We start from the raw sequence: 14949 nt of genomic DNA, 5'->3' as shown, positions 1-14949 counted from the left end.
CGTTCGTGACACCCTATGCGTGACAACATATTTGTTTTTGGTAAATTCGTAAGTATTTGAGTTTATAACACTAGTAAGCTGCACAATTCAGAACTTTAAAACTTTATCATTCCTTTTCAGGCACTCCATGCTGATTCCTCATTACTCTGCCAAATGCATTTGTTCACTGTATCCCAACCACTCGTTTTATACTTTGGTGTAGAGCAGAGGTGAATCGCACCATAGAAGACTGTATATTGGGGTCTTAGAACTTGATTGCTTGGTTTTCCTGGGGTCCACTGTAGTTTCTAATGGAAACAGATTTTTCAGCTTTCAGAATTTTTGGGACACTCTCATAAGGGACACATATACACAAAATGATCTTGCAGCCAACATTAATAAAAAGCTTTGATTAAAAAAAAACAGTTCAAAAGCACTTGCCAAAAACATCATCTCAATTTTATTGATAACAATATTCCATGTGTTATAATTGTTGTGGGGATCAGGCTTGTGCCATACCATGCATAAGATGAGTGTACATGTTAATGGGAAATAAGCAATTGTATGGAAGTTGGATCAAGTTCACATATCCTGCTGCCATCTGAAGCTTTATTTAATTAAAGAGTAATGTTTTGCTGCTGAAGGTGCCTTTAGATTTTGAATGACAGTCTCCCAATATAGCTGTTTTTGGCCAGATTGCATGATGTTCAAATCTCTATGGAGCAGCAGCAGGTACTGCTGGCCTAAATTTATGTAGGAAAGTAGTGAATAGCTAGACAAGAAAAACTTGTGCAACTGCCTTATACACCTGGTTGGAAGATGCCTGAGGGCAGTCCGATCATGCTGTGATTTGTCTTCCTATAAGCTGTTTACAGAGAAATAAATATTTTTGTAAGAAAATGAGTAAACAGTCAATGCAACACTAAAGCATAAAGTAAATGTAAAAAGAAAGTGAAATAGTTTTAAAGAAATTAGTACAGTACATGTTAACAATAATATGCTATATCTATCTTTTGTCTTTATGTAGGATAACAGCCGAAACCTGCTTTCATATATTGTTTCATACTACTTACGCCATTTTGATGATGTAAGTATGCATGTTTTGTTTTATGTTAATAGTTTAGTATATAACACTTACCTGGATAAGAAACATATACTGTACATTGCGAATGACAAATGTTGTAAGTACGAAATAACAATGACCACTTAAAATAAAATATGAGGATGTTGGAGGTCACACAGCAGTCCTATGAGGTCTATGATTACAGAATATAGACTGTTAAGGCAACAAATAACATTATAGTAAGCTTATTTTTTAATTGTATTTTTTTTAAATGAACCCTTGCAGTGAGGCTATCCCTGCACTGCAGGGGTTAAGTGTCATTTTGGTCTAGGGGGCGGAAATAAAGAAGACACATCCTCGATCCTTCAGCAGTCAGCCCTACTGCAAAGGTTAATGTTAAAAACCCGGAAATTCCTTCTATAATACATTATTTTTAAATTGTGTTGTCTTTTACCTATTCCGACAGGTATAATTTCCACCAAGATGTAGGTTATATAAAGTACAAGCAGAATAAGCCATACTGTGTAGTTTTGTTTTATTTTTGGTTTTCTACTGTATGTATATAACCTCCCTTGTACATATTAATATTTACTACACAACAAAGACTTTCATGAGCACAATGGATTATCTAGAGAGACATCACAGAAGTAGCAGCCTGCTTAAAGGAGAACTATGGGTTTAGTGTTTTTCCCCACAGTTCTCCTCAAGGTCACGGGAGGACATAAACTAGCGTCTTCCCATAACTCATAGCTCAGTATACTGAGACCGCTGCAGCCGGGACGGATCCCGACACAAGATCCACACAGCTGCGTGATTGACAGCTGGCTCTGCCTATCTAGAGGCAGAGCCGGCTGTACCCACCCCCTCCCCCATTCGTCCTCCAGTCAGCGCTGGAGGATCGGACAGGGGGGGGGGAATCCCTGCAGGGAGCCGTGAGTGACAGTCACGGCTCTCTGCAGGGACAGAATGCAGAAGTGAGCGAGCGACGGTATGTGTTTGCTCACTTCCCGATCTATTGAGCTGACGTGTGACAGTTTCATTGTCACAGGTCGGCTAGAACTATGAGGCTGGGTGATTTTTGCCACGATCATTGTTAAAAAAAAAAAAACTTTCAATTCACTTCATTTTAGTTTCATATAATTTTTCCTTCTTAAAAGTAAACAAGCATTCACAAGGTTTTGGGGCAGGATGGCATTGCTTTCCAAGTATTATAAACTCTGCATCTTTCCTTATAGGCTATTCTTCTAGTACATTGTACTGAGTTTATTATTTAATGAGCAGGCACTGTATTTAGATAGATTCAAAGATTTGAAAAATAGGATAGCACAGACTAATGTGAAGAGTTGAAATTCCCTCCCCGGGGGTTAGGTGTTCCCAACACTTTGGGGTCTATTCACAAAAGGGTGAAGAGTTTGGAGAACGCAGGAAAAGTGAACAATCTAGGACAACATAGCTGGTTTGGAAAAATTCTCCAATTCAGCTCACTTTCCAGTTCTGCTAATTTGTCCTAGATTGTTCACTTCTCCTGCCTTCTCCAAACTCTTCACCCTTTTGTGAATAGACCACTTTGTGTTTTACAAAGTGTTGTAGTCCTGGTGTGCACAAACCATTTCAGGATAGAAAAAATCCCAAGAACAAATGTTTATGTTGCAACTTACCAGTCATGAAATATGCTGACTACATTCGTTTTCTTTTTTAAGCTTTTTTTTTACTTTTTTTCACCTGGTGATCCTGCCAGTAACATACTTCCTGTCCTAAGCTAACAATGTTTATTCACCATATTGTATCTATGGAGGAGAAGCATTGTCCCCCTAGGACAGGGACTACAGAACAACTTACCCTATCATCTTATCCATAACATAGGGGGGAAGGGAGGCGTTTTGTAGTCCACACAAGGATTTAGAACATTGCTGGCTGTTAACAGTCATCTTGCTAAATCCTGGGTTGTCTCCCTGTGGGCACCTAGTTTTACACCTCTGCCCCTAATTATATAGTTTCAAGACAAATAGAGGAAATGGAAGGGTTTTTGGAGGGGTGTAAATGACCGTCCAAGAGAGATATGTTAAAATATAATTTCAAAATGTATTATGTTAAATACTATTATACATACATTCATGATTTAAAACAAACATAATAGAACAAAACAAATCCCTGCAGAGGATATGTTTAAATATACATAGCTTGTATGTTACTAAAATTCATATAGTCCGACATATCATTAAGTTATTCAATATTGTCCAACAGTCATCTTGCAATATTTTACAGTATCAACAGTTATTTTTACTCAAAAATCAACAGATAAACACTTTTAATTGTGTATTTAGTAGATCTAAAGTAAGCTTTAAAAAAAAGTGAAGTTATTGTTTAACAGATTTACAAATACTGTAACTGTACTTTAACTAATGCCCTTGTCCACAGTACTTTTCCTGAAGTCACTGATGTCTTGTAGGGAAGTATAGGAGTGGGACACTCCAAACACTGAAAGTGAATAATTATTTACTGCACAGGGAGGAATTAAATACAGAAGGAGATCTTACCCCCACCAAGGGCCTACCTAAACAATTCATTCGATTTATATTAAATCAGTTAAGTCCTTGCATTACAGAGCTTTTAGCAAATATAAAGGATATTGTACAATCAGATCAAAACATGTGACTAGCATTAACTTTCGCTAAATTCTTACATATTGCATCTAATTAGTGAAAAAAAGATTCTTAATTGCTTGTTCATTTCTATTGTGTATGCTATTGGATGATCTCTAGGATGTAGTATAGGTGACCAATCAACAAATATTTGAGTATACAGTGGATCGATCTGAAAATTTTCCATCACAAGAATTTTATTGGTTGCACTGTGGTTTTAGGACCAGTTTAATGCTTAGTGCTCCCATTCCATGCTAACTGCCCCACTCCGTGGAAAGACTAGCCTTCTTATCAAAATAACACAATTAAATGCCATAGCCATACAAGACATGCTTGAGTGGTCAAACTGTCATCTTACTCTCTGTAGGCAATTAGGTTCTAGTTGTGCTTTATCCAGTCCTGCCTTCTCCAAACTCTTCACCCTTTTGTGAATAGACCACTTTGTGTTTTACAAAGTGTTGTAGTCCTGGTGTGCACAAACCAGTGCAAGTGAGGGAGCTATAAGTATAAAGTACACTATTCCACCTACAATGGAGGCAATGAGGAAGAAGAATTGCATAGCCAGGAAGTGTGCATTACAGAATCTTTTTTTATCCCCACTACACAATGTCATCGACGAAATATGATCATGTGTCCATGTAAAGTCAATTATGTCACCAGCACCCTGCCCTTATGTTTACATGCAGCAACCCAGCTCATTGGGTTAGCACTAAAATCTTCCTTCTGGGTTTTAATGAGCTCAAGTTGGGTCCAAACCTGGGCTCAGCCCTAGAAGGAATTAAAGTTTTCTTTTTTGTATTGTACTGTATATTTGTGATTTGTGGATACAAAATGAAAATGTTCTATACTTGCCTGTCCTTTTGTAAATTAAACTAAAATATTTTGTTTTTATCTATTTGCTTTAATGATGGCTTAATAGCTGGTTAACACATCATTCATGCTGGGTTTTAATTTTTGGCCTTTTTTAGCCATATCATTTCTGTTTTTAATTTTTCATTACATTTTGGCCAAAACTGACTTATTTTTAAGCAGGGCAATATATTAATATTTGTTTATATGATGTATTCATTACCTACTTCTATGTGCTTGCACGGGCTCCTGCTATGCCTGATAAAAAATGCTGAGACCTTTTTTGTCACTGAGCTTTTACAACTGAAATTAATATATATGCTGTCCATGTGATAGTTGTCCCCAAGAAAATGAAGCTATTTACACATTCCACCTCCGCTGCATTTATAAGCACAGGAATATGTGATAAAGAATATCTTGAAGTCAACTATTAGTACTTTTGTTTTATTAACAATGAACAAAAAGTTATTCTCCATGCACCATCTTGACAGACCTTCTATTCCTGCCCAATTCATGGTAGTTTGTAATCTGCCCAGCAATGGTGGTATCATCCATGAACCTTGCAATTGAATTTCCCTTCATATCAGGGAACACAATCATAAGTATACAACGTAATCAACAGGGGGCTAAGCATACAACTCTTAAGGTGCCCATACACTCTACAACCCTCGCAAGACTTTTGTCTTGCGAGGATTGTAAAGTACTTAAAAAAACGTATGATCTGCCCATCTTGGACAGGCAGATCGTACTTGCGATCATCGCAAGCCCGCCCCCCTGAGGGGCGGGCTTACGATGACTGCAATGAGGGGCAGGCTTACGATGACTGCAAACGGGCTGTGTGCGCGTGCGCACAAGGGCCCGTTCGGCAGTTGTCGAACCAGCAGGCCACTAACTCGGCGAGAATCGTACGATTCCTGTCGGGTTTTCTAGCCTGCTGGTTCGACGGAAGACGTGCGACCGTACAGTAGAAACGGTCGCACGCCTTCCATACACTGCACGATTCTCGTACGATCGCGGGATTTTCAGCGATTCTTGTACGAGAATCGTGCAGTGTATGGGCACCTTTAGGGAGACCCGTACTAAGAGAGTGCAGAAGAGAACCAATTTCAGATTCTAAAGCTGGACATAGACGGCTCACATTGTGGCTGATTTCCACTGTATCGGATGAAAATTCAAGCCATGGGTGGCCCTGTTAGCCTCCAGCTTGACAAATGTCGATATAAAAATCAAATGAATCAGGCAGGATTTATCAGATGCAGTCACTGTGAGTATGAAGGCAGATGTGGGTGCTGTGGGTGAATACAATAGTCACCACTGGAGACTCAGCCATCCCTGCCTAATTTTGAGTACAATGTGTTATTGCATTAAATGTTGAACTAACATAAACAAACATTCACACATAACTATTCTTCTTCCATATCTGTTCCTCTTCATATCCTCTGTAAAATAATTGTTTTATTTATTCTAAGTCACAATGCATAGATCTTGTTCGGTATTGCAACTAACAAAAGTTAGGCATTTCCTTCATGACAGTATATCTTTTGAAGGGAACCTGTCATAAGCATAGGGCTGCACTGTGACCTCATGTAAAAATGTTTAAGTTCCTGGACTGTCAAAAGTAGGTAGCATATAGTTCTGTTAAATGCCATTTTATTGGTGTTGGTCTTCCAGCAATTAAAAAAATAATGGTTTTTGCTAATGCGGGAATTAAAACAAAAAAAAGAACTGAAAAAGACAAATAAATAATTAATATAGACACAGGTTACAAAATAAATAAATACGACATATCTTGCGACATATTAATGTTTGCGACTTACTGAACATATTTTACGATATTCCGCATTATCTGGATGCATTACTTAGTAAGCACGCTAGACATTCAATGATTTAATGCAATGTAAGGATGAGGAACTCGTAGCTCTTTCTCTTATGATAGGTTCTTTATATTCTTTTTATTCTCCAAAACTTTAAAAAAGAGAAACCTTTTAAAACCCAATCCTAAGATTTATGAAAAATGATTTAGTAAATGTCATTCAGACTGATTCTTTCACTGCGCTACCGTTCTGTTTTAAATTGTGCATCTAGGTTAGATACATTCAGTATATAGCTCATCTTACCATCACATCTATTCAAATTGTTTCTGAAAATAAAGGCAAGCAGGTTTCCTACTTTTTTATATCATAGAACCAAAAATTAACAGGGTTATTCACTAAGCTGCCGGGAGCCGAGTGAATAACTGAGCCGTAGTGAAGTGAGCCGAACAACGTTTGGCTATTCACTACGTCTCAGTATGGCTATTCACTATGTCTCAGTATGGCTGATTTCAGCCATACATCGGCTGCCTTCAACTGCACTGCGGTCAGCTGAACATGCTTTGCAGAAGGACTTCGACTCAGCTGATCCAACATCCAACATCTCACATAAGGGCCGAACGGCAGTAAGTGAATAGCCGAATGCCGCCGAGTGGCATTCATCTTGGCTATTCTGCACGATACCTCCGTGGTACCGAGCAGAATAGCAAATAGTGAAAAAAGTTGAAGAAAAAAAAAGTTGAAAAATGTAAATAAATAATACATTAAAAAAATAAATAAAGATTTTTTGAATAAGAAAATAATTTTAAAAAATTGGGTGGAGCTAGCAGTGACATGTAGCTCCACCCAACTGTTTCCTATTGGCCATCACCTGCTAGAGTCTTCTAGCAGGTCCCGGCTAAAGGTTTAACAACTGGCTGGCTTGGCCCAGTTGTTATTTAATGACAGATCAGCATCCCCGGGTCATTTGGGGACACTGATCTGTCATTACAACTGGGCGGAGCCAGCCGTGAGATCACGGCTGGCTCCGCCCAGCTGTCACTTGCGAGGCGTTCGGCCCGCTTTGGCTGTCACTTCGCCTCAGTCGAGCCGAAGCATATGCCTTCGGCTCGGCTGCCTTCGGGAGCTGTACGGGCTATAGTGAATAGTCCGTGCAGCAGCCCTTAGGTTCAACTGAAACTGAACTGGGGGGCTCCCACAACCGAAGCTAGCCGAAGGATCAGCCGAAGCTACGGCTGGATCCTTCGGCATCTTTTTGATTAGAGCCCTAAATGATCTTGTCGTAAGTAATTATAGATAGCTGAGTTTAGATTTAGAAGAAATAAGTACACAAATGTTGACATTACTCACTGCAGTATAGATGTACGAATTAATGAATTATTGAAATTATTCAAATCAAAGAGTAACACCTTTAACTTATATTTATTTGAAGTAAACCTATCATAAACCTGGACATCAAACTGAGCATATGATTTTAAATCAGGAAGGGTGGTGGGGCAAAAAAGGATTTTACAGAAAGATTTGAGATTTGCATATAACTTTAGCACCCTGCATTTTGACATAAGGTTTTCACTATAGGAAAATTACTCTTAGGGCTGGTTCACACCAGCCTGCATAATGCATATAACAGCAAGCACTGGTGTGCATTGTGAAGGGTGGTGCGATATATTGTTACAACTGTTTACTTAATTTTTTTAACTTTATTGAAAGTGACAATAACCATGTAAAAAATCATGTAACCACTGTGTTGCATTGACATATAGTGACATTCATTGCACTAATAACATAGAAAGTAGTAAAAAGGGAGTTAATAGTAGTGGGCTCACTCCAGTCAATATAGGAAATCCGTTGGCACATGTAAGTATAACTACCAACGGACGACCGAAATCAAGGCAGAATAATAACAATAAAAATAGTGGGGAACAACAAGGTAGTAAACTTTTGTCCCACAAAAAGAGAGGAATTAAATGTATGTACACCAACGCTAGAAGTCTGTCAAATATATTAGAAGAGCTTGAAATAATGATACTCGAAGAGGACCTCGAAGGGGGTTCTTCACAGTAAGATCAGTTAGGGTCTGGAACTCACTGCCACAGGCGGTGATTTCAGCAAATAATGTGGAATTGTTCAAGAAACTTTTGGACGATTTCTTAAGGGACCGTAATATACAGGGGTACAGGTACTCCTAGAATGAGATCCTAATAGGTTGGACTTGATGGACTAATGTCTTTATTCAACCTCAAATACTATGTAAAACTATGTTTGTAAAAATACAGACATGCTGCATTTATACACAACATACACCACTGCACATGTGTGGTGTGAACAGGACACATTCAGGCTAGGTTCACACCTCGGCGACTGAGCTGGTGAGCGGTCTTCAGGCGTTTTCGTTGGCGCGCCCGTTCTTTGAAAACTGTGCAATTGTCACGCGATTTTCAATGCATATAGATGTCTATGGGACCCAAACCACGTGACAACCACCCGAAAATAGCTCCTGTACCTTTTTATGCAACAGGCTATTTTGTCTGCGCAACAAACCACAAAAGGTGTGAACAGCCTCCATTGATTTCAATGCAAATCTGTGTTTAGCGCGAAATCACACGACTCAAACCACGCGATAAATCGCCTAGGTGTGCACCGGCCCTGAGAAGAATTGTTTGTTGGCTATGTGCCCTTGTGTTGAGCCTGTGTTGAGCCTGTGTTGATAAACATAGCTGAATGCACCTGGTGTGAACAGGCCCTTATACTTTTTTTTTTAATCATATGTTTAGTTTGGTTGGCCCAGGTTTACAGGTAAACATTTAAAAAGAACTGCTGTAGGTGTTACCATTTTAACTGCTGTTTTCATTTACAGAATGCGGGTAAAGAAGAATGTCTTTTTATACTGCCAGAACCTCAAGATCTTTTTCAAGCTTCCCAGATGAAGTTTGAAGACTTTGTAAAAGATCTTCGAAAAATTAAAAAAGACTTGAACGGTATGTCCGAACACTCGTTGCAAGAGTATTTTTCATACAAATTCTCACATTTGTACACATTATAAAGTAAATATAAATACAGTAAACTCCCAGTTATCCAGCACCCATGGGGATCGGTAGGTGTCCGACAACTCTTGTTTCTGGTTGCTTGACAGTTAATAGTAGCTCTCAAGCATCCACCCCCCTGACAGCATCCGGCTAGCTTCCACAGCTGACAGGTGAATGTAAGCAGCTTGGAGAAATAGCCAGCCTGCTATTGGCTATTTCAAATTGTGCATTGTAGTACTTTCAGGTGGAATACAGCTTTATAAGATATCAGCTAGGGAACTACAAGTCCCAGCATGCCCTCATTGCCCCTGTACAACAACCAGATATTGCCGTTCCCTGGGTGATATGTGTGTGTGTGGGGGGGTGTACAGGGACAATGATGGCATGCTTGGACTTGTAGTTCCTTAGCTGATATATATGTGTGGGGGTGGGGGGTACAGTTCTACTGGATGTTTATATAATATGGGGGGGGCGAAAAAAATGTTCTGCCCCGGGCGCCCATAACTCTGGTTACGCCACTGGCAAGATGTAAGCAAAGAATTTAGTTAGCAACTAAAGAAATGTAGTTGTTAACAAAGTTTTTTAGCGTGCACCAAGCAACCAACAATTTTTTTGATTGTGCATCAAGCCACCGGCAAAAGAAAAAATTGAGGACATAATATGTCCACATGTCATTTATCAAAACTGCAGCAGGCAAAATCTGAAGTAGCTGTGCGTCGCAACCAATATCCTTTAATATTTATTTTTTAAAGCTTAACAAGCAAACTAACGAGAGAAGCTGATTGAGAGTGCAGCAAAAAAGAAGGCGGACTTACTTTTAGCATTGCTTATAAAGGATCCCTCAGTGCCAGTAGAAATGTCCAAACATTAAGCTGCAGAGAAAGCCTATTGCTTTCTGTGTGAAAGCAGTGGTTCTCTGCTGTGGTACAACATACCCCCAGCTGAGTTGTCAAATCGCTGCAGAGAGACAGATAGCAGTGGTCCTTCTCTGCAGTTGTCACATTTTTGCTCTATAGACCGAGAACTAAGCGACCATGTACCGCTGATCACTCAGTTCATGATCTTCTCCCAGCAGAGAGCAGTGACTGTCAGTCACCGGTCCCCACGTGGATTTCCCCCCTCCCCTCTCTGTTCCTCCAGGGGCAGGCACAGCTGGCTCTGCCTCTCTAGTGGCTGTAAATCAGGTAGCGGGGTGGATCCTGACAATATTGGCGGGATCTTTCCCTGCTGCAGTGCAGCTCTGCACTGTCAGCATATAGTGGGCAAGTTTTTGGTCTTTTGTGACCCAAAAGAGAACTAATGCCAAAAAAGGTTTGGCCATAGTTCTCTTTAAAATCATTTCACCTTTTACTGTACCCTCATTGTATATATTTTTTTTTGTTACAAGTGGGCTTCTAAATAGTCATATTATTCTAGGGAGTTATAACGCTTGTCAGCATTCCAGTAAACCAGTAAACCAGTATAGGTGCAAACTAAACTTTTCATGGGCCCCTTACTGAACAAGATAGGAGTAGTTATATCACTAAGTAAATATACAGTATATATTCTTGAAAGAAATGTTAAAGGTAGGAGCATTTTACAATGTTTTGTTTTATATTAGGATATAGCATTTTTTTTTAATTCTGTAAAAGAAATATGGGACATTCATGAAAAAATTCTAATGTCCTCTGGAGTATAGTTTGTAATGTCTTTGGTTAAAGAGTTTTAAGAAAGGGTTCTACGGTTGAGAAGCCAGAGTTTGGCCAGGTGTTTGTCTTCTTCTTCTCTGGTGATTAATCACCTTTAACAACAATATGTTAAATGGATTGCCTTTCTTGGAGGCGAAGAAATGATTCATGGCCAACGAATTCCACATATATTAAGGAAACCTTCGCAAATGGCACTACTGGAGAAAGTATCACAGCATCGGAAGTGTGCTTACACATTATATGCTATATAATGATTGTGACATTTGATAATATGAAAGTTATACTAACTGAGAACTAGGGCTGCAACAACTAATCGACATAATCGATTATAATCGATTATTGAAAAAGTTGTCAACTTTTTCAATAATCGATTAATCGGCTTCCGATCAGTTGGCACTGTTCACAGCTCCACACACGCTGTTAGCCATTTTTTAAAATGTATTTTATTGTTTATCCGATTAACCGATTAATCGAACTCAATAATCGGCTAACTAATCGATTTTGAAAATAATCGTTAGCTGCAGCTCTACTGAGAACCCACATATATTTTAGAACATTGTCTCAGGTTTGCTGACCACCATAATATTGAAGAGAAGGGTTCTCATCAGTGAGATGTTTTGAGATAGAGACCTTTTTTGTCTTTCTTTTCAAATATCCACAAATTGTTGAAGTATGCTATTTTTTATATTTAACAGCATGTAAGACCGAAGCAGCAAAGGTCTACCAGAAATCTTTGGCGGAATATTTACAGCCTTTCAAAGACAACATAGAAGAGTTTCTGAGCAAAGGTACAAACGATGTATCCTGTATTATTCTGTTGTGATGAAATGTTGAGTTAAATTATAATTATTATAAAGCCTGTTTTTTAGATAAGCCACAAAAAATGGCTTTAGAACAGATATTGAGGTAGGAGACGAATTACTATAGTAATGTACTTAAACCTGAACTCAAAGCACCAAAACTTTAATTGAAATATATTTTTAATTATCCAATACAATCTGTGTGCACCAAACGCCTTTCAAAACCCAGATTTTACCTTGCAAAGGTTTCATTGACATCATCACTGGGCTGTACATAGCCTGTGCAAGAGACCAGAACTGTTGGAGGTACCAAGCAGGTCCAATACAAGCTGCCTGCAGAAATCCACTGAAGGGTGGCAGAGTTCAGATTTATGTACAACAGTTGCAATGTAATTTTTTTTTCATTTTTCTGATCCTAATTGAATATTTTAAATTAACACAGTCTAAGGTGCTTTAGTACTGTTGATACTTATTAACTACGTTTTGGGTATGGCTAGAGTGAGTCGGTCTGTGACCCTAGTGTTGAAATGTATTTTCCCTTCCTGTCCCTGTGACACCATGACAAGAAATGTGAGGAATGGTTGTCACTGGAATGGCACAGACACAGTTTCTGTCTCTGTTAAAAGGGTTTTCCATCCTCTCCTGTCTTGCCTTCTCATAAGGATATAGGAACCCATCAAAATCTGACAGAGGCTCTAGCACTTCACCACTCTATCCAAAACACAGTAACATGTGTTTACTGGAATTCATTTATTATAATAATAATAATCAACAATGTGTTCTCTTGGTGGTATACAGTAAGTCTTAAAGCAACACTGTTTTAAAAGCCATCTTTTCTGTAGAAAAAGGCATTAAATACTTTTCTCTGCACAAATCACTAGAACTGGTCTGCTCAAATCACTGGTCAAATCACTAGAAGGGTCTGCTGAGAAGCCAACCCTTCAGGTAGTGTTGATCTCTGTGGTCTCCCACAGCTCCATTCTTACCTCTCTGAACTCACATCCCCACTCCTGCCATGACATGAGTCAAAAAACAGTGAGCTGTGGGAGACCATGGAGATTGACAATCCCAAAATTGTTGGGTTCCCAGTGGATTTCACAGGGCCAGTTCTAGTGATTGGACTGGAATTCTTAAAAAATTGTGAAATGGTTACTTTAATGAAGGAACCCTAGGGTTTGACTTTTAAAGTCAAACAACTCTGATCATTGTTCAGTTTTTAGGGACTGCATCTATCATTATATATAAACTAATCTGCTTATCTTTATCTTTTTACAGCCAACGTTGACCATGAAAACACAGAACATTTTCTTTCTGAAGTTCATTTAAGGTATAAATATAGAATACCATAAGGATGAGAGAATCTGCCATGGTTCGATTCACAGTGGGATGGGGGGTCGTCAAATCCTGCTTGAAGTCCTCGAAACCCAAACGTAGAGAACTACATTAAGGTTTATGAGGAGCCAATCTTGATACTAAGTTCTGGCCTGGGACCGACACGGAGGCTCTGTCACCGGAGATCAGAGGCAGTTCATCACACCATCTACCTCTGATCTCTCCTCTGTTCTCTGAATGCAGGAAGTGATGTAAATCAGCTGTCAGCTGTCATTCTCTGGCTTCTGTAGCTGGAAAGAAGCTAGTGAAGCAGATCTCTGCTTCTTCAGCTTCTTTGGAGGTCCCTAGGTGACATTAGGGGTCTTAAAGACCCCTGATGTCTCCATAAAGAGGACCATTCTGTGTAAATTGACTATCATAGGCCCCTTATGTGATAGCAATAAAGTTAAGTTAAAAAAAGTTGAATAAAAAGTTTAAAAAAAAATTTAAGTCGCATATAAAAACAAATTAAAAAAAACACAAAACATTTTTTAAAGTCCCCCGCCCCAACATACACACAAGCGGCGGGTGCACCTACGTGCGAAAAGGACTATTGCGCCTATTGCACCGCACATGTTACATATCACCGCGAATGTCAGAGTGAGGGCAATAATTCTAGGGCCATCAATCACTGATAACACTAAACTGATGAGCGAGAAAAGTTTTTAAAGGGTCGCCTATAGCCAATTTGGGTATGGTACTTTTTTGCGATTTCATGGGGGCACGCAATTTTAAAGCTTGACATGTTTGATGTCTATTTACCCGATGTGACTCCATCTTTTATATTTTATCAAAAAATGTGGGTAATAATAAATGTTTTTAACATAATGTAGGGAAAATTTTATTTTTTCGAAATTGTCGGCACTTTATTCATTATATAGTAAAAATGTAAAACCCCAGTGGTGATTATATACCACTAAAAGAAATCTCTATGTGTCCCCAAAACAATGGTATAAAATTAATTTCAGTACAGCATTGTATGACTGAATAAATCTCAGTCAAAGTACTGCAGCGCTGAATACAGAAAAATAGCCTGGGCAGGGACGGGCTGTAAACACCTGGCCTTCAAGTGGTTAAATTACATGCTTGAGAGATGCCTTTAAGCTTTTGTGGTGTTAGCCACGCCATATTCTGGCATTACCTATTTTGGCTGTGTAATTGATATTTAAACTTTTGTACTTAGCTTGACTTAAATACAGCAGCAGCACCCCAATGTAACTAATTTCAACTTGGAAAAAAAAGCTCAAAAGGCTTTTTATGTAGTTTTGGCTGCAAAACCTGATTTTTTTTATCATGTGGTAATGGGCTGAAAATGATGGTGGAATGGTGGAATTAGCAGCCACAGCAGATCTAAAAGCTATAGGAAGGTTTAATTAAAAAACAAGGTTAAAGCCCTCAACTTTATACAAATTGGCCAGTGGTACTACAGGTTTATTAGTATAGTTGGTGAACTTCTATTTTTGCAGTACCACACTGTTAAAATATTCCCAAAATACTTAAAATATAGACCAAGTACAGTTTGTGTTTCGTAGAATCTAGCTAACATCAACACAGTATGCACTTGAATAGGGAGCAAATAGAAAGAGAGAAGGTAGGTTTTATCTTGAAATAAACAGAGTGTATTATCTTGGAAGCAATAGCCACAAATAATGTTCAGTGACTGGACAGTATGTAAGCAGCAGGGACGTGCGGTCACGGGAGGCAGGTGAGGCGAGCCTCA

At 38.9% G+C, this 14949-nt stretch overlaps 1 protein-coding gene across 1 annotated transcript in view; it reads left to right on the top strand.

The window, feature by feature from the left end:
• Positions 1-14949, top strand: part of FMN2 (formin 2) — a 65282-nt gene that overhangs the window by 38620 nt on the left and 11713 nt on the right. The window contains exons 10-13 of the mRNA XM_018557712.1: positions 1007-1066; positions 9202-9322; positions 11754-11846; positions 13134-13185. Coding sequence (XP_018413214.1) covers positions 1007-1066; positions 9202-9322; positions 11754-11846; positions 13134-13185 — 326 coding nt within the window. The remainder of the gene's footprint in view (positions 1-1006; positions 1067-9201; positions 9323-11753; positions 11847-13133; positions 13186-14949) is intronic.

The sequence above is a fragment of the Nanorana parkeri genome, unplaced genomic scaffold, assembly GCF_000935625.1.
Source record: "Nanorana parkeri isolate BGI_ZX_2015 unplaced genomic scaffold, ASM93562v1 scaffold296, whole genome shotgun sequence".
NCBI lineage: Eukaryota > Metazoa > Chordata > Amphibia > Anura > Dicroglossidae > Nanorana > Nanorana parkeri.
Note: the sequence above shows the minus strand (reverse complement) of the source record. Positions and strands in the feature narration are given on the sequence as shown.